The 21,409-nt window shown below is 39.0% G+C and overlaps 1 protein-coding gene across 3 annotated transcripts in view; it reads left to right on the top strand.

Moving 5' to 3' along the window:
• Positions 1 to 18,761, top strand: part of LOC136874637 (gastrula zinc finger protein XlCGF57.1) — a 214,118-nt gene extending 195,357 nt beyond the window's left edge. For all 3 annotated transcript variants that reach the window (XM_067147856.2, XM_067147857.2, XM_068227987.1), the window contains one exon: positions 16,505 to 18,761. In XM_067147856.2, the coding sequence (XP_067003957.2) occupies positions 16,505 to 17,501 (997 nt within the window). In that variant the 3' untranslated portion in view covers positions 17,502 to 18,761. The remainder of the gene's footprint in view (positions 1 to 16,504) is intronic.
• Positions 18,762 to 21,409: the final 2,648 nt, after the last annotated feature.

The raw sequence follows: 21,409 nt of genomic DNA, 5'->3' as shown, positions 1-21,409 counted from the left end.
ACCCTCCGTAACATCCAGCAAACTTCCTTTTCCTAAGTTCTCCAAGATCTCAATGTCCTGTTCTATAGATGTGAATTTATGCTTTAGATCATGTACATGCTGGCCTACCGCGGAAAACCTGTTATATTTTATGGCATTAGTATGTTCCGTGTATCTAATTTTTAAACTTCGTCCTGTTTGACCTAGATATGTGCACCCGCAGTTGTTACATTTAAATCTATACACACCCGATTTGGAATAAGGGTTCGATCTATTTACTGAGGCTGAATTGGGCAATACAACTGTGTTATTATTATCCGTACGAAACGAAACCTTGACATTATGTTTCTTGAAAATATTAGTAAACTTATATGTACCCTCATTTTAAGTAAATATTGCGAACGCCTTTTGATTAGGTTTGTCTTTGGGCAAAGTGGTTTGTAAACGGTACCTGAACTTGTTGATGATACATTCAATAAAGCATTCACTAAAACCATTAACCTTAGCCATTGAAGGGATTATATTGTGTTCTTTATTCAAATGAGCTTGTGTCATAGGGATCCTAAAAGCCCGTTCTACTAAACTATTGTATGTAGAGTTTTGTTGACGCTGTGGGTGTTCTGAGTCTTGTCTAATAGTGACTGCCGGTTGTGTAGGCTTTTTAAAAATACTATAAGCAAAATATGAATCCGTTCTGTTGATTTTTAAGTCAAGAAAATTAATTGGTTCATTACGTCTGACTCCAAATTAAATTTAATCTGTGGGTCAATATTATTAAACACATCTAGAGTAGCCGTTGCGTCCCTAACACTTTCGTCTAAAATTACTATTGTAGCGTCCACAAATCTAGACCAAAACAGAATGTTGTCAAATTCTCTGTCGTTCTCCATCATGTACAGTATGTTTCGAAAGAATCCAGATAAATCTCCGCCAAGATTCCCAGGCTGGAGATCCCATTGCCAACCCATCCTGTTTATAAATGACACTGTCAAGTATTTTACTACGATTCTACGTCACGTTTTATGAAGTGTGATAAATAAGGTAATGTTTCTTCAAGACTACTTTATTTTAAAGTTGTTGTGCTTTTAAATCCACGTTATTTTATAACAGAGCGAACCGGCTTGCACATGTTTTCATCAATTTATGGTTTAAGACTCGCAAGTCTCGGACTTGTAGAAAATGTGGACTTTGAGACAGCATAATCGTAACACAGTGCTAAGTTGTTATTATGGTTTTAAATTGTGTTCAACTTGACGTAGATAAACTTATGTGCTTGCCAATTTTTCCAAGAACCTATATCAGCTGATGACGCAGAGGGGCGTCGAAACTAGTTCTGATTGAAATATATGTTGTAGTTTCATTTAAACAACAGTTTTTATGTATTGAATAAGGTGGATCCAAATTATAATACAAGTTGTAATCTTGGTTCAATACGGACAAACAATGAAATTTATTAACTTAACTTAAGAAGCCCACCAGGCAAATATGGTGGCCCGTCGCTATTTGGGCTTATGAATCAAGGTAGGAAAGATAGGCAAGGATATAATGTTTATCAAAAAATGTATCGAATTGAATCTGAGCCCGAATTTTTTAAAGAGGGTATTTAAAATGAATCAGGTTCTTTCTCACCAACGTAACGTAAAACAAAAATGTAAAAGATCTTGTCTTAAAAATGAGTTAACATTTCTTTATAAGAAAAAACCTTTCAAAATCAGCAGTTATATGAGACTCTCGTCAGGGCCCCTGCCTTGCTTACTAAGGCGCAATGGAACATTTTTCAAGACTCGGTTCAGAATAAATTGGATAACTTTCTTCCTGCTAAACAGAAAGTATTGGATAAGGAACTAGAAATGCTAAAGAAAGAATCATTTTCAAGCAAACCAATCTTAGGAGCCAATAATTCTCCTAATAAAGATTTAATCAGGAGTTTTCGTACACCAGTAATCAACCTTTCCAAGACCGTTTTGAATGAGAAAGAAATGCAAATTCTTTCTAAAGGCCCAAAACATAACTGGCCTAATATCAACCTGGCCAAAAAGATCACAAAACTTGTGGTGGAATCGGAAGTTGCGATTGGTAAATTACCACATGAGGTGCAGGAGGAAGTTAGATAGATTTAAAAAGGAAGTTGCACAATAGTTTAGTTACTAATAATAAAGAGAAAGCCGTTTACAGTTCCAAGGACATCAGTATTTATTAAAAGTGTATTATAGAACTTAAAAAGAAGGTTAAAGATGAGGAGGTCATTATCAGTAAAGCAGGGAAGGTTAATGTAACGGTAATAATGCATAAAGATGATTATATTCGTAAGACCAAACAATTTTTCGATAATGAAAACTTTTTATTGATCAAGAAAGACCCAACGCGAACTCTACAACGCCAATTAAAACAAACATTAAAGAATACATTCTTCCTCTATACCGAACAGGAGAAGCAGAAAGTAGTAAATATGAACCCGGGCCTTCCAACAGTGAGAGCACTCCCTGAGATCCACAAGGCAGGGGTTCGCATTCGGCCCATAATAAATTACAGACCCAGTCCTCTATACAAATTGGCTAAGTTCATTCAGCAATTCCTTAAACAACACTATAGATTTACGGCATACAAATCCATAAAGAACTCCATAGAATTGGTTAATAAATTAAGCAATTTTAAATTACAAGCTCACCATACCTTACATTCATTTGATATCGTCAACATGTTTCCGAGTATTAGAACCAATAAGTTGCTTCCTATTGTTTTCAAGAATCTAAGATCCTACTGTTAGCTAAGTGAACTTGAAACACAAGATATCATGAAATCGGTTAAGTTACTTGTAAATAATAACTACTTCGTCTTTGACAAGGTCATTTATAAACAGGATGGGTTGGCAATGGGATCTCCGGCCTCGGGAATCCTGGCAGAGATTTATCTGGATTCTTTGGAAACATACATGATGTAGAACGACATAGAATTTGACACCATTCTGTTTTGGTCTAGATTTGTGGACGATACATTAGTAATTTTAGACGAACGTGTTAGGGACGCAACGGCTACTCTAGATGTACTTAATAACATTGACCCACAGATAAAATTTACTTTGCCACGAACACGAACACGTGGCGCGTCCCAGGTGGCGGATAGGGGCGCCCTAACCGGCTTGCCGGCGAACTTGAGGGAAATAAAATACCCCTCGCGGACCAAACACACCCCCCTGTGGGTGGGGAAGGCAGACGAAGAATTCACCCACGGTATCCTCTGCCTGTCTTAAGAGGCGACTAAAAGGGGCGACCAAGAGGTGATCCAATTAGAACCATGAAACTACTTTTTATTCCTACCATCACGCGGGGAACACCATGGGTTGCCTGAACTTGCGAGTAGTACCACCATATTAGGTACGAAATAGGTTTGTGATTAGTAGCAGCAGAGAGTGGTTCTCCTGTGGGTTTCCAGTCCCCGTGCGTCTGGCGTTGCCTGTGAGTTGTACCACTATATGAGCGACACCGTGGGTCTGCGTTGCCTGTGATTAGTATCCACCATGTGAGGAACACCACGGGGACCGTGGGACCGGCATCCGTGCCTAGTACACCTAGGTGAGGAGACTCACCGGTTTGCGTTGGCTGTGAGTGGCTCCATTGTGTGTGAAACACCATAGGTCTGCGTTACCTGTACGAAGTACAAAACTTGTGAGTAGTACCATCTTTTGTGGAACACCGTGAGTCTTCGCTACTTTTGATTAGTACCCTAACATGACAAATACCATGGTTCTACTTTACTAGCGATAATTAACCACTTTGAGGGGCCTTAGACCTGGATTTTGAACCCCTCTGGACATCACGCATACTCGATTCAAGATTGCGCTTTATTAGTGGCCCCTTGGTCAGTAATATTGCTATCTATGATCTTTTTTTGTGTTGGTCCACTGTTTTTTTGGGTTCCTGTCCATCCCTTTATTCTTTACGACAATTTTCGTATTTTGGTCAGTGGATGATTTTGAACTTTTTGTTGTAATTTCTTTTCGTGCCATTAGGCGCCGATGACCTCGATGTTAGGCCCCTTTAAACAACAAGCATCATCATCATCATCATCAAATTTACTTTGGAGTCAGAGAGTAATGAATCAATTAATTTTCTTCACTTAAAAATCAACAGATCGGATTTACATACAATAGTTTAGTAGAACGGGCTTTTAGGATCCCTATGACACAAGCTCATTTGAATAAAGAACACAATATAATCCCTTCAATGGCTAAGGTTAATGGTTTTAGTGAATGCTTTATTGAATGTATCATCAACAAGTTCAGGTACCGTTTACAAACCACTTTGCCCAAAGACAAACCTAATCAAAAGGCGTTCGCAATATTTACTTAAAATGAGGGTACATATAAGTTTACTAATATTTTCAAGAAACATAATGTCAAGGTTTCGTTTCGTACGGATAATAATAACACAGTTGTATTGCCCAATTCAGCCTCAGTTAATAGATCGAACCCTTATTCCAAATCGGGTGTGTATAGATTTAAATGTAACAACTGCGGGTGCACATATCTAGGTCAAACAGGATGAAGTTTAAAAATTAGATACACGGAACATACTAATGCCATAAAATATAACAGGTTTTCCGCGGTAGGCCAGCATGTACATGATCTAAAGCATAAATTCACATCTATAGAACAGGACATTGAGATCTTGGAGAACTTAGGAAAAGGAAGTTTGCTGGATGTTACGGAGGGTTGCTATATACTGTACACCTGGAACAGTATTTTAATCCAAACCTTAATTTAAGTGAAATTTCTGAAAAGTCAAATATTCTATTTGATATCCCTATTGAGTTTTTTAAAATGTACATATCCCTGTCAATAGGACGGTGTTTCATATTATGCGTAATAGCATTACTAGTTGCTTTTCACGACCACGCCCTCCGGAGCTCCAACAAGTTGCCGCTCCTCAGTTGGTCCTCCCACTTTCCCCTATTTCCCCCTTTGGTCCCGACCAACCTTGGACACTTGAATACTATCACAACACTGCTCGCTAGACTTCGCATGGACAGCGATCTTTTGAGGTGAGTCACGTAAAAACGTTTACGTTATAAGACGTAATTTTATATATTGCCTCTTCAGTTAGGTGATAGTTTATTACAGGTCCGCATTGAACTGGGAACGTTGTACCGATTACTCGTTTCCACCTCACTAGGATTGCTCCATTAAAGCGACTCTGAAGATTTTATTGAAGTATTTTACGACGATTCTACGTCACGTTTTAAGAAGTGTGATAAATTAAGCTAATGTTTCTTCAAGACTATTTTATTTTTAAGTTGTTGTGCTTTTAAATCCACGTCATTTTATAACAGAGCGAACCGGTTTGCACATGTTTTCATCAATTTAAGGTTTAAGACTCGCAAGTCTCGGACTTGTAGAAAATATGGACTTTGAGACAGTATAACCGTAACACAGTTTTAAGTTGTTAATATGGTTTTGAATTGGGTTCAATTTGACGTAGATAAACTTATGTGATTGCCAATTTTTCCAAGAACCTATATCAGCTGATGACGCAGAGGGGCGTCGAAACTAATTCTGATTGAAATATATGTTGTAATTTCATTTGAACAACAAGTTTTATGTATTGAATAAGGTGGATCCAAATTATAATAAAAGTTGTAATCTTGGTTCAATACGGACAAACAATGAAATTTATTAATTTAACATTATTTAGAACTAGTAAGTACTTTAAAGTAAAAATATATGAATTGTAGTGTATTGGGAATTGAATTAGTAGAACTGCATTATAATCACCGTAGTGGGTGAGGGGGTAGGGTAGAACGGTTGAAGGAGGGGGAATAGTATGGAAGGAGGAGCGAGGGAGGGGTTGTGGTGATCATAACTGGATGTGCGTTACTACAGCGTTAATTAATTCTCTGCACTATCTGTTGTTAATAATAGTAAGGTATTGCACACAATACGCATTGTGGTGCAATCTCTGATTGCAGACTGACACTACAAGGGGCCATCTCTCTTCGAACCCAAATTTATTATTGAGTTTCATCTCCCTCCCCTTATATCCTCTTTGATCATGACTATAGGTTTACCATCAAACATTATGATAAGTAATGAAGTAATCACCCACGTGAATAGTTTTGTTTGTTGTGATCAAATATCAGAGGAAATAGCTCCAATGTTCCAGAAATTGGCTGAAGACTTGCCCTTGAAAGAGCAGTATTCAAAGGCCTGTATAAGGTCTTGAAGTGTTCAGATATCTTCGCATACTAAAGTCAGAATTATGAAGGCATAACTGCATATGGTTGAGAAAGCCTGAAAGTGAGATACCAAGCATATGGACGTATTTGAACTCTGGTGTTGCAGTTAGAAATTGCATATCCCTTGGATAGACAAGAAGACAAATGCATCGGTCATTCAGAAGATCAAACTAGATCTGTCTCTTGAGGCAGTCATTACATGATTACAGCTGTCATACTTTCGACACATTATGAGACGCTTCGATTCATTGGAAAAGAGTTATGTTTGGGAAGGTGGAGGGGTATTGAAGTTGAGGGCGGGCAGCATTGAGATGGACAGACTCAATTAAATTCAACCTTAACATGCCACTGAATGGTATGAGGTATATGGTCAAAGATGGAAACATCTGGAGGCACCTTCTCAATGTTCTGTATGCAACTAGTTCATTGACAGACCTCGTATCGTTAATGACTGAGCCTAACCTTCACTGCCTAGGTCTCCTGTTAACGTATCCTCCTTCATTTGCCCAATTTAATTGCTTCGTTGAAGCTGGCTTGTACAGAACTTAGCCTTTATGTTTACATTCCAAATACCTTCCTCCTGTTGTTCCTGTTGTTCTTTTGATGTGTTACTTCTAAAATAATAAGACACCCTCAGTCCACTCCCAGAGAGGAAAGTCAGTCTGAAAAGAAATCAGTGTGAAGACAGCCATTGCGAAACATCTTGCACAAGAAGGAATTCAGCATATACTGGGATGTGCATGGGCTATCTTAAGTTGGCAGCATTCGACAGCCTGATATTGCATTTAAGCAAACTTCTCTTTCATCGATACATCACTGGCTCTGCTACGGAGCTCGAGAATCTTGAAAACCCACCAGAAGAAGCCTGTGATTACATCTATTAAGACACTGTAGAAGGTTTCGTGTCCTGTCCCATCTTAATCAAATAGAGTAAGTCTTTATGACCTCAATGAACATGCCTGCGATAACAGTGGTTAGTGATTCGATTCGCAAACGTTCTTGTCATTTGTGCCCTGATTCTCAAAAGATATTTTTAATAATAATAATAATAATAATATTGGAACCAAATGGTCATGATACATAGATTTAGATATGCATCAATAATAGTAATAATATGCAGTCAATGCCTGCAAAACATGATCAGTTATTTACACAATTGTGTCAAGCTTCCTTTTCTATGGACATTGTATATATCACATCGTTGGTCACAGACGAGACATATGCAGCCCGGTCCTGGCTTGTGAAATTCCATGGTTCTGCACACCTTATGGTGGAACCCGTGTACGGCAAACCTGGTCACTGTATGTCTCAGATCATATCCACCACGCGTCCAGTCCCAGTTTAACATCGCATCAGTTGAGTAAAACTCATCCCATATCATAGCCCTCTTTGCTTGCAGTTCTTGTAGCAACTGCCTGTAACTCCTTGTCGTTGAAAGTAACAATTGAAATCGTATGTGTTCAATGAACTACGTCTCCTTTGCAAGAACGTATACTAGTTTTAATGATGTATATCTGGAAACACATACAACTCTCTTCAAGAATCTAGCCTTTAAACTTTCCAGCTCTTGCAGTTGTCTTTTTGAGAGATGTTCGCATGTTAGCTCTAGACCATATGTGGTTGTTGGAACAACTTTCGTATTAAACAGAGCCATGGCTGTCTTCAAAGATAGATGTGGAAGGTCTTTAATATCACTAATGCTTCGTATTGCTGCGATGACTCTCTCCTTTAGGTGTATTGTGAATCTTGTTCCTGTTACCTGTATTGTAATCCCCAGATATTTGTATTGCTTATTGTTTCGTAATTTTTGTCCTTTATAAAGGATACAATCATCTTTAGATAATTTTCCTCCCCTCCTGAAAACAACCAATTCTGTTTTGTTCGCATTAAGGTCCATTTTATTATTTTCTGCCCATTCCACGATTAAGTCCATGGCAACTTAGTTCCTCTTTACTCTCAGACGCAATAGCCATATACGTACGCATTAACCTTCCGTGTTTGCGCTATGTAAAACTGCATCTGTTTAAGTACACCGCACCTCCATGGAAACCTGCAATTACTACAGAATGATTTTAACTCTGAAATGCTCGTGTTGTTATTTCTTACAGATCTTATTTTGTTCAGTTCAGGGTGTTGCAGAGTCATCAGAATTTTAAAATATTGGTACTTTAAAACCAGTATACAAGTCTTATGAGTTATACGTGTGTACAAAGCTGTGCAGTTAACAGCATTGGATATTTCCAGGTTTCAACCTAATGGATTGTCCATGCTTATGAATGCTTTGGGATAATATTTTTACTCATTTTTCCTTAAATGTGTAAAGGTACTACAGTTAATTGGCACAAAAGCATTTAAAATGAAGGATATTTTACTGCACTAGCAATTCAGTCGACATAAATATACACATAAGTAAATGTACAAAGCACAAATAAAAATTCTCAGCTGTCACAGAAAACTCAGTCGAGTGGCTGGTTATTTCTGTGTTGCATGTCTAGGTGAGTGGGCGCTGTAGCCGTCACCCATACAGCTCTCAGACAGTGGTGTCATAGTCTCGGCTATTTTGTACAGGATTGCTTCCTATACAGAACTAATATATCTACAACAAACAGATGTGTGTCTTGGTTTCTGCCGAAGTGTATGAACAATATATTTTCATTTGCTGTAGCTTTATAATTTATAAATGTACTTCACATCGAAATACAAGGCTGAATTGCAGAGAGTGAACCAGTATATCATAACAGTTACAGTGCATATTTCAGGCTGAGGCAGAACATTTTCAACATATTTTCTATTTGGAAGTTATTGTTCTATCTCAGCTTTCAACATGATTATCTATTAATTAAGCAATATCAATTTTGCCCTTAGCCAATGATGGGCTTTAAGTATTGAACAATAAATGAAGTTATTATTGGCAGTGATTTAAGCCTACCAGGGAGCTTTTATGACTAGTTCTTTTGAGGTTTACATTTTTGTTCCGGATATCTCTTGAACCCAGCAGATTATCCATTCTCACCTGTGAGAGTGATTTCAGGGTGATAGGGACGAAGAACTACCCATATAACAGAATTTGGAGCCAACTAGGAAATTAGTCACAATCCTAGCAGAATTCAGGCCTTTAAGACTTTGTTAAATTAAAGGCATCCTGTCTTTCCACATTTAATCAGAGAGAATATCTTGGTAAACCTTGTTGTCCATTCAGGGAAGGTTCCCAAAGAAATTCAGCTGCCTATATTGTATGTTGTGTTGGCCGTTCACATCTGCCAGTATAGTTCAGAGTTTTCTTTTAGTTGGTAGTCTCTCTTGGAATTGTCTGTGTCATGGAATTTTCCAAAGAATGCATTTTTGAACTTTCTATGTCATCTATAGACCATTCCCTATTCAAAAACAGAGTCTCTTCCGAGCATAGGAACTGCAGTCTGACTACAGTTCTGTAATGATGTATCTTGAAATGTTCTTTTGATATATAGGTTTTGCAACAGTTTACAGGCTACTTCAAGTTTGTGCATCTTACTATGAGGGAGCTGCAGTCTCTACCATAGGGGTGAACCCATACTGGAAAAGATCATCTTTCCCAATCGTTCAGTGAATGCTTGTCAAAGAGAATTTTCAGTGTGCAAGTTCTCGAAGATTTTGCCATTCAGTATCTACATTCATGCTTTCACTGCTCCATTTTGTAGGATTTGGGACAGCAATGGCATCTTCTTCAGAGTTGTTGACAGGGTTAGTGATGTTTCTTGTTAAGGCCAGACACCTGGGCCTTTCTGCTCTCAGCTCTAAATGTGACCAGTTTGAAACATGTATTTCTCAACTTATTTTTTCCGTTTTTATGACTATCGGGCATCAGGTTGAAGTAAATGGGTAAGAGGCCATCTCCTTCTTTTACCCCGGTTTTGATCTTGAAGCTCCTGGACAGTTCTCTTCTGAAATTCTCCTAGGGTTTGGTTTGTATGAGTGACAGGTGCTTACTGTTTTCATTTGTTATTCTTACTTGTCATACAAATGACCTGCTGCTTGATGTCCATAAACTGATGCACTCTTAGCTCATTCTACAGAACATTCTGTCCACAGTTTTAAAAATGTGTTTCTTATCCTACATATTATTAGAAGTAGAAATATTATCATCTCTTCCGTCGTTACTCATTTTTACGCCTGAAAATATTGGGGCTGTACCGTAATTCAGGTCATAGCCATCTCCTTCCTACTCCTATCCCTTTTCTGTACATCGTCGCCATAAGATCTATCTGTTTTGGTGCAACATAAAGCATAATGTGAAGAAAGTTGTCAGATATAATCGTTGTTCATCAAGACTTAAAAAGCCATCTAAGCATGTAGCAATGCCCGTCTTCACCTAAAAACAATGTTACCAATAAACAGGGGGAAGACTAGTGATACCTTTCTACAGATAACAACTTTAATGTTCTCATTATGTAACCTTACAAGTCAAAGGGCAATAATGGAATCCTCTTCTACTCAAAGTGTACGTAAGGGGCACTCAGTATTATACATATGTATATGTCGTAGATCGTTGAATTTCGTTAATTCCTGTTAATTTTAAAGTCATTTATATTAATTAGCCAAAATTAAATATTCATTTGGTACTTTATCTATTTTGATAATGTAGTTTCACTTGATTCCGTCTTTTTTTCCAATCCGCTTACATCAACAACGCAGTATTACACGTTAACTTTATGCTGTTTAGGGCCGTATGTATTTCTGATCATTTTCCCAAACTGTGCTTCACCTTCATTCATTTCCTTCAAGCTGCACTTGCCACAGAGTCATGTACTTATTACCACAGCTGCCACCAGAGGAGCATGTATGGTGCCTATAGACGACGTCTTGTTCCCATGGACTTGAGAAGAGAGTTTGGTGGTGGATTGAGTCATAAGCGTTCTTCAGGTTTATTAATTCAACAGGAGTGTTAGTGCAATTCACCCATTTTCGTTTTAGAATGGGTTTCAGTTTTGTTGCTCAACGCAAGAGCGTCCTTGTCAGAATTCTCCCTGATAGTCACCAATCGTCTGGTGGAACTGGTTCACTCCCTTGTTTGGTGGAATCCAGTAGCACAGTTTATAGGCTACTGGCAGCAGCAATATACCCCAGTATTTGTTACCACTGGTTGTTGCATAATAAATGTACAAGAGATGAGTTCCAGTCATCAGGTGTCATGCCAATTTTCCAGCAATCAACAAGGATCTGGTTTGTGGTCCGAATACCTATAACAGGTTTGATGCCATCTTTTCAGGGCACTTTGGAAGTATGGCTTGCTGGAGAATCGATTGTTCAAAAGATCTGTGGATCTCCGATGGATCTTCTGTGTGTTGTCTGTGTCCAGGTTCTTTGTGGCTGATCGAGTAGTTTTTGCCTTCGAGCTTCTACTGGATATTTTGAGATTTCTCAGGGATTTCCTAATTTCCATTATTGATAGTATACCCATTCATACTTTGTTTCTGAACATGAAGATTAGCTCTTGGATGACGGCCATTCCAAAATGATTGAATCATGTTTCTTCTTCGATGCCGGTTTCTACTTATGTATTCTGTAATCTGACTCAAAAGCCACATTGTCAGTAAATCTGATTTCTCAGACTGCTATACAGTAAATGAACATGACGTCATTTAGTCGCTGAAGCTTACTGCTCTTACAAAGTTCTTGAAGGTATTCTGTCAAAATGTTAATGATATTTTTAGTTTAAATGATATGTTATTAATATTAGAGATATCCAACTTGGTCTGCATGAATTTGAAGGTCAGAATACACTGCTATAATTGTCGAGAGATTTGATACTCCCAGCGGGTGCAAAACTTTCTCTGATTTTCTGCATTGTAATTGAACTTGGTAAGACATTTACTAGGCACGTAGGCCGGGACTCTTGATGTCTTGCCGTTCTGAATAATGTTCAAGAGAATTTGTGATCTTTCCAGATAAACTCTGAATGCAATATCATATTTTACATTAGGTTCCCACTTCCTTCTCACTGTGGAGAAATACCATACCTTTGTACATTATCCAATTTTATGCCTTCTCAAAAAGCTCTTTTAAATATCTGTCTGTCTACACTTTTTGGAGCAAAACTGTATAGGGTAGAACGAGGCTATTCCTATCAAGTATTCAAGTAATAGTTAAAAAAAAACCATATTCATTGCTTTCTTATCCCTTTATAACTTGCTGCAGGGAGAGATGAACTGTCATATTCTGCATTAGCGTATAGTATTTGGTTAAACAAGTACAATTTTTTTGTACATGTATTGTTCTGCATTTAATGGCATAATGTACATTCAGACAGAAATGTGGGGCAATTGCGATCAGGCATGGGGCAATTTCATTCACATACATTTTCCACACACGAACTTCTTTCTACCGACAGCTCCAGCACATATTTCATGAAACCACACTTTGCACTTTTGACATTGGATCCAGTCACCTCCGCTGGCGGAGTGGCTCCTGTTAGTTCTACAAAACCCACAAGAGACAATCTCTTCATCTTCTATTACTTCACTTTCCTGTCTAGGAAAAATATCATTGTCGACATCGATCTCGAAGAGTCTGCGCCTCTCCAACTTGTTTATTTCCAGGTGGGGCCTTTTCTTCAATCCATTTCCCGTCTTCAATCTCATCTTGTCAGCAGTTTTGGAGAGATTTTCCTTTGAAGTGAGGTGACGGGCCTGCTGTTTTCTGTTTGGCTTCCTGCGGTTACACGTTGATTTTGTGGGAGTCGGTATTGTTACTCTAAATGCAGGTGATGGTGTAGTTGTTACAGGTAATGGAATATTTGATACATGTAATGATTAAGATTGTGAGGGTGCTTTGTAGAGATTAGAAGGGCCAGACATTGAAGGAGTCAATGGGTTGGGAACTACTTCTGAATGGACTGGAGAAGATGATGATTCGGCTTGGAAGGCTGCTGATGGTAGAAACTTGTGTGATGTTAGGACTGTGCGTACACTAAAACCCCTTTGTAACATTACCATGTGTTGCAGTTTTGTTCCACACTGCTGTGAACAGCTTTCCAAAATCAGTGTTACTTATGGGTGCTCTTGGATGGTTGTCAATGAATGCAGTCGCTTCTGAGTGATAAAATGTGTTCAGGGCTTTGAATAGGGTGTAATCTTGAGGCTGAAGGACATGTTTTGTATAAGGAGGCAAACACATGAGTTTAATAGTAATTTATGAAGAAAAGTGTAAGCATTTTGTTGAGCAGTGAGATGCATGGCCATATAAAATTAGCAGACATTTTCCTGGAGATCTGTGCTACTGAAAACGTTCAAGGCATTTAAGAAGTACAGTAGGTGCAAATTGACATGTCTGGAATCCAACGTTTCTGCTACAGCACTTGCAGGCCAATTCTCTTGGGAGGCTTCTCAGAATCGAACACCCTTCAAGATCACAAATACGTTCTACAATGAGACTTATTACATGTAATGGTGTGATGTATACCCCACTTGTAATAAAAAAAGCAACGACTGTAATATGTTCAAAACGATCAACGCTGGTAAGTCTGACAACTTCACATTTTCACTTTTCACTCATTTTTAGGTGGTTTATTATTCATTGGAAATCCTGTCTCATCAGCATTGTATATTTTTTCCGGACATTGAAGAAAAATTCACTCATCACACTAATTAACGTAAATGTAAAAAATTTCTATGATTTTTCATTCATTGCCGCAGCTCTGACCTTAAATAGGCTCTCAGGCTCCCTGAGAGATATCATGAAATTTATGAACCAGTACTTTCCGGCCCTTTTTTAAATGCTCCCATTCCAAGTGACGTTAATACTCTTCCTCTCCGCGTAAATATAGGCCGCGCTGTGCACTAGCACAGGAGTCAGATGAAAACCTCTGTTTGCAAGACTCTGTCAACACTGAAATCAGAGCGTCATAGTCTTATTGTTATCAGGTGTCGAACGGGTGTCATTTGGATTCAGTTCTGTAGGGCACACTGAAAATATCTGCAGCTGCTCGGATGCCAACATCTTCCCTCAATATACTGTTAATGGCCTGCGAAATAATCTGTTCAGACCATTTGTCATGGGCGGTCTTTCTCATTTACATTCTTACTATCTGTAACATAAAAATTATACCTAGTTCACCCACTGTAGGTGGGAGAAACAGATGAAGAATACACCCACGGTATCCCCTGCCTGTCGTAAGAGGTGACTAAAAAGGGCGACCAAGGGGGTGATTACATTAGAACCATGTAACTACTTTTGATTAGTACCACCTCATGGGGAACAAAATGGGTCGCTTTTACTTGCGCGTAGTACCAAGTAGGTTTGTGACTAGTAGCAAAGAAGTGGGCAACGGCTTTTACAGTACCTGTGATTAGTAGCACTATATAAGCGACAACATGGGATGAGGGAACCCATGGTTCTGGCTTGCCTGTGATTTGTACCCACTGTATGAGGAACACCACGGGATAGTACGAGTCCCTGTGGTTAGTACATTTATGTGATGAAGAACACCGTAATTTGCATTGCCTGTAAATGGCGCGCTATGTGCGAAACACCGTAGGTCTGTAATACCTGTGCAAATTTCATTACCTGTGAATAGTAACCATGATGTGTGGAATACTGCGAGTCTATGCTGCTTTTGATTAGTACCGCAACATGACAGTACCATTATGAGGGGCCAATGACTTGGATTTTGGACCCCTTTCGACTACAAGTATTATCTACTCAGTATCGTGCTATAGAAACAGTCCCTTGGTCAGCAATACTATTGTTTTACGCCAGCTTCTCTGCATGTGGGGCACTGTGGGTCAGTTCCACTGATCGTTTTAAATTCATATTCATCCATCCATTCACTCTTTGTCCTCACGTTTTGAATTCTGGTCAGTGGAGGATTTTGGACTTTAAATTTGTCATTTCATTTCACCTCATTTGGTACCATGAGGGGCCAATGACCTTGATGTTAGGCCACATTAAGCAACAAGCATCATCATCATCATCATCAGACCTAGTTTAACAACCTAAAATGTGTGTCTACAGTGGGCATCGAATTCCTATCTAGTTATTTATCATAATCAAATTATTTAAGATTTGTACTTCATCCCCCTTTGTGGTGCAGTGTATAGTGTGATTAGCAAAGTCCGGGTTCGATATCCTGCTCTGCATGAGATCTGAAAAGTGGTATGAAGGCTGGAACAACGTCCACTCAGTCTTCGGAGGTCACCTGAGTAGATGAGCTTCGGTTCCCTCCTTAGCCATCCTTGAAGTGGTTTCCCAAACTGTCCCAGTTCTCCAGGCAAATGCTGGGATGGTATCTAACTTAACGCCATGGCCACTTCCTTCCCTCTTACTTCTCTATCCCTTCTGATCTCATTCCCCACAAGGCCCCTCTTTAACTTAGCGGGTGAGGCAGCCCGGGCGAGGTACTGGTCCTCTTTTGTAGTTGTATCCCACGACCCAAAGACTCGCGCTCTAGAACACTGCCCTTGCGGCGATAGAGGATTGATAGCTCAATGGGTCCAAGGGAAAACCAACCCCAGGGGTCCAATGGAAAAACCAAACCTAGAAGGTAAAACGTTTAAGAAAGAAGAATGGTATTTCTGTTGCTAGTAAGAGTTTCTATATGGGAGTAGAGGTATGTAATAACATTTCAAGAAAGATAGGTGACTTATATCTGAATTAAATGCTATTCCAAGAAAGCCTCAATAGAACACGTTTTTAAATATCCATAACCATTGTATTACCAGTTTTCGTAGCATATAATCTGTTAGTCATCACAAGCAAGAGTTACAGTGCCACACTTCCTCTCCTCGCGTCAGTTTGCTTTATTTTCAGATATCGCTTTAACCCCAAAATTTTGGTCCGAATTGTTCCGTTATGCCATGCTTTGGTTTACCGCCTAACTGGAGATATATTTGACACGTGCAGTTATTTCTGGCAGGAATGTGAATCCATAGACAAGAAGCTTGGAGTAAGGTAAGTTGATAGATCACTATGCTGGACTGGCACCTAATTCAGAGGCTGGAATGGGCCTTGCAAATAACGTTTGTCCAATTGATGCCAAACAAATCCGAATTGACATGCCGCTGTCCAACACACTGAACACTCAGGACGCTGGCTCTCGACTAAAGAAGAATGGCAACAGACATACACAGTGCAGCTTAATAGCAGCAGTCTTTGTTATTTTCATCGGAGTTGACCAGTGATGGGATTAATCCTGCCCTACCCTAGGTTATTTTTGTGGGAATGTTTGATTTTAGTTTGACAAGTATATCGGTACCAATATTGAGCTTACTTCTGAATTCTAAATGTGATTTTATGACCTTTTTCATTTTGTGTATTTTAGTGTGCAGAATGCTGAAGTATTGACCAGGGGAACAGAGGATACATGTTGCACTTTGTACAAGGTACTCAAAATGGGAAGTGACCTGGCGTGCCATTTGCCACCTGATGATGTATGCCACCAACACCTGTTGTCACATTCTGGCGACGGATCATTACATGGGAGAGAATGCAACACCAACTCTTCCTTGAAGTGTTACGATATGCGACAAAAATCTACGTGCACAGGACAATCACATCTTTGTAATGTATGTGGTAAAACCTTTTCCTTACAGTCCCGTTTACGGGCACACCTGCTAATACATTCCGGTGAACGGCCGTTCAGTTGTGAACAATGTGGTAATAAATTTTCTTACAAAAGTAACCTTCGGTCCCACGTCATGATTCACACAGGGAACCTTCGGCATGAATGTACAGTATGTGGCAAAAGATTTGTCAACAAGAGTAGTCTTCTAAAGCATACCCTTATTCACACAGGTGGTAAACCACACATATGTAGTGCATGCGGCATGGGATTTAGTACAAAGCCTAGTCTTAAGAAACACATGTTCCTACATACCGGTGAACGTCCATATTGTTGTAACCACTGTGGTAAGCGTTTCAAACTGAAAGCCAACCTCATAAAGCATCTCCTCATACACACCGGAGAAAGACCTCATAAATGCATAGATTGCGGGAAGACCTTTACTTCGAAATACAGTCTTCAGTCACACATGCCTACACATTCCGGGGTACGACCTTATCTCTGCAGTCAATGTGGCAATGCGTTTGCTCAAAAAAGTTCATTGAAATATCATATATTAACTCACAGTGGAGAACGGCGATTTTCATGTAGCGAATGTGGTAAGAAGTTTACGTTAAAGCAAGGTCTGCGTCAGCACCTTCTTGCTCACACTGATGAACGGCCACACTGGTGTAATGTGTGTGGTAAAAGATATAGATCAAGAGCTTATTTGCGTAAGCACCTTCTAACTCACTCGAGAACAGTATCACTTTCTTAACGGGTGTTATAGATTTAGAGGATATTGGCAAACAGCTACTCATTCACCTACTAAACTGCTGCACCCCAATATTGAAAACGGTCCTACGGTTTCTAAGAAGAATTATAAAACAATCACGTGCTCACTCACAGTGCAGATTGATGGCACCGTATTCTTGAATTAGTTAAAATGTTTCTGATGTTCAATCACTCCAGTGAACAACGACGCTCTTCTACTGCGTTAATGTTTATTAGATTTTCGGAAGGACATTAGACACGCTATCGGACATCCTGTGGTATGGTATCATTTAAAAGCATGTTCAAGAATTCCTAATTTTAAAGGACATTTTATAGATACGTTGTATTCAAGGGGAAAATATGCTATTTTAAAAAGAGTCTTCTTGTGTAACGACTGTGAACTCGTTCCACAGCGATGTATACAACAGCTCGTTTCCTCATTGGTAGAATAGGGAACGTCACCTGTTCACTAACTCATATTAAAAGCAGCAAATTACTCGTGTATGCAGTGTCATGTTTCCTAACTGGTTTCACAATACTACCTAAGCCTTACTGGAGGAGGTCTGTTGCTTTTTCTTCTGTTTTTCCCATATGGTCATCTTAACGATCTTCTCTCTGCTCAGTGGCTCTTCACACATTCGATTTGTCGAAATGCCATTAAAGATTAATGATGTAAATACTACATTGGATTTAAATCTTTTCTTTCCTCTTTTTGAGTAGAGTAATGTTATGCTCGACAACCTACATTTCTAAGTGAGAAATTCGATCGCATGTATTTGTTCTATAAAAAAGTAAATACTAAGGTCTAAAACTTCCGGATTTGCCTTAAATCTATTATCGATACTTTTCTCTGTGCTGTTTTATAATTGAGACAGGTGATATGAGAGACAACACATGGACATAAGGTCGTAATTTTTTAAATCTGTATTTTGAATATTGCATCAGAGGAGTAAAAGATACTTTGATGAGGAAAATGAGAGTTTGAATTACAGAAGTATTGGCGCCCATGTGCAAAAAAGCAACAGAAATGTAATGGTAACCTGAAATAAATGAATAATAGAAATGAATGAAATGGATCCATATTTATAAAGCAAGGTGTCCTGACTGACTGACTGATAATCAACGCACAGCAAAACCTACTGGAGATAATTGCATAAAAATTTGAGGACATGTTTCTACCTTAGCTTAGATGCGCACTAAAAAAGGATTTTTAAAAATTCCTATTTTAAAGGGGTGAATAGGGATGAAAGGTGATTTTACTTTCTTGTTGAATCTCTCCATTTCTGTGAAAAATATTGTACTTTTATTCATTCAGATATTTATTATCATATATCATAAATACTATTTTAAAAGAAATTTTTAAAATTCCTATTTCAAAGGGGTTTTACATTTGTGTTCAAAATATCCGTTTTTTAACAATATTCTACATATATATTCATTCGGTCTTCCAAATCGTCTCAATAGTACAGCAAAAATCTTCCATTTCTGGAAAAGTCAACGGAAATATATTTATTTTCAAGATTTTCCAGATGAAATGCTTGCCTTGCGCGCATGAATCTTTGGCTTTTGCAATTAAAACAGCAGCGGCACTTTCTCCAACACATAACTGTACATGCCGATTCACTTCTCTTCCGTGTATTTTAAAACGGTAATAACCCAAATCCTAAAGAAAAGAAAATACAATTAACAGTATATAAGCTTACATATACGAATGTTTGTGAGTGAATTCGTGAGAAATTGTTTTTCGCTGTGCTGTTAGCGCAATGGGTATAACAACCGTCTACAGACTGCAAGAATGCAGGTTCGAATCTGCCTGTGGGCCGCCCTTTTACTCACGAATACTGTTTTATCAATGAGATTTATTACAGTTTTATATTTTGTTAGTGAGTTATGCAGCCGCTTACAGTTTAAATGATTTGTTTCATCCGTACAACTGGTAAAAAAGGCTAGGCGAAAGCAGTACCAGTTCGGCACGCGCATGCGTCATTAGCAAAGCTGTCTATGGTTCGAAGATATGTCTCTCATATCGAAGGACAGACCGGAGGCAACTAGCATAATATTGTCGACCAGTAATGAAGTGAGTGCGATAGAACTCTTGAGCAATAAGGGTTTGAACCTTGGCAATCCTTGCTAATAACTACTCCTCCTCAGAAGAGTACAAACATTTCATACCAGAAAATTCAAAGTACTGGTGTGTGATATTTCAAGGAGACAGCTAAATAAAAGACTGCAGCGCGATAACGGCAGTAACTTATCTAAATATTAATGGCGTAGTGTTGCCACATAACATTGTTTCTATTGTAGGTAACGGTGCATGTCTATTTAGATCTCTTTCTTACATTTTATATTCTACTCAATTACGGCTTAATAAAGTTCGTGAAGCTATTGTTTCGTAAGTTGTGTCCATTTTGTCCGAAAATCATCTTGGTAATAACTATTCCTCTTCATAATAGTGCCGACTCTCCGTGTCAGACGATACAACTTATGGTGGAACATGTGAGTTGACGGTAGCAGGCAAAATATTTCCATTCCGCTTTGAAGTTTATCGTGAGTTATACTGGACATTTAGTGATGAAGCTAATCCCGTATAAAGATTGCGATTTACTGGTAATCTCTCTAACGGACATTTTGAAGTACTGCATATAAACAAGTGATTCATTCGTTGTTACAAAAGTTTCTCAAAAACGTACTCGATACTCAAACGCTACGAGAAAAATACAATTTAAAAAAGAAGCAGCCACATTTTTACAGAATAATCCTTCCGCACGTACAATTGCTTGAAGTAAATACCAAAATAAAAATCCCGAAGTATATAGAGCAGGAGCGGACACGTACCAGAAGAATAACCCCAAGGTTCATAGAGCAGCGACACCGACATACCAGAAGAATAACCCCAAGGTTCACAGAGCAGTGACAGCTACACACCAGCAAAATAATCGCGAATATCACAGGACAATTCAAATGCGATATGAGCAACATCACCCTGGGGTCCGAAAAGAAAGACCATTTCGTTGCGGAATGTCGTACGATCCAGAAATTATTTACGAAGATAACAGCTTGATAACCATTGGTACAATGATCCATAAATGCCAGTTCTGCAATGCTCTCAAGTGGAAAGATGAAATATCAGGGATGTGTTGCGATTCTAGCAAGGTTCAGCTGCCACCACTCCACCTGAACCATTGTACAGTTACTAATGGGTGCCCATCCAGATCATGGTCATTATTTTGATCGAATTAGAAAACATAGCAGCTGTTTTCAAATGACATCTTTTGGTGCTAAGCAAGTCATCCAACCCGGCTTTATGCCAACTTTCAAAGTACAAGCTCAAATTTAGCATTCCACAGGCAGTCTATTGCCAAATGTTCATCAAGATCCTGGAGTTTTGCAGATTTACTTTAATGATACGGCTAATGAATTAAATCAGGGCCTCTCAGGGTACATGCGCCTAGTGTATGCACTTTGCACGGTGCAATAGACGACTTCGCATGGATGACCAGAGGGCAGATCTCCACTTCTCGATTAGGAGCAATAGCTCTCTCTCTCTCTTTCCCCACGCCTGTCTCCCTCTTCCTCAGTTGCTCCGTAGCGCTCTAAATCCGAGCCGAGCTTAGCAGAGTAGTCCAGAGACGAAGCGTTGGTGTGAGCCGAGCCGAGCGGGACCGATGCACAGTGCACGGAGCTCTTGCGTCTCGATTTGCACGCGTAAGATTTTTGGCGTATGAGAGTCCCTGAATTAAATGAAGCATTGCTTACATATTTTGATGCAGAAGAAATAGAGTCTAAATCGGTCGAGACGGTATTACAAACGGACGATGCTGTCAGTTATCCAGTAGAATTCCTAAATACTCTTAATCCTCCAGGGTTCCCATCTCACAAACTTCGTTTGAAAGTAGGAGCACCTGTAATGTT

This window comes from Anabrus simplex, chromosome 5 (genome assembly GCF_040414725.1).
Source record: "Anabrus simplex isolate iqAnaSimp1 chromosome 5, ASM4041472v1, whole genome shotgun sequence".
In the NCBI taxonomy this organism is placed as follows: Eukaryota; Metazoa; Arthropoda; class Insecta; order Orthoptera; family Tettigoniidae; genus Anabrus; species Anabrus simplex.
Note: the sequence above shows the minus strand (reverse complement) of the source record. Positions and strands in the feature narration are given on the sequence as shown.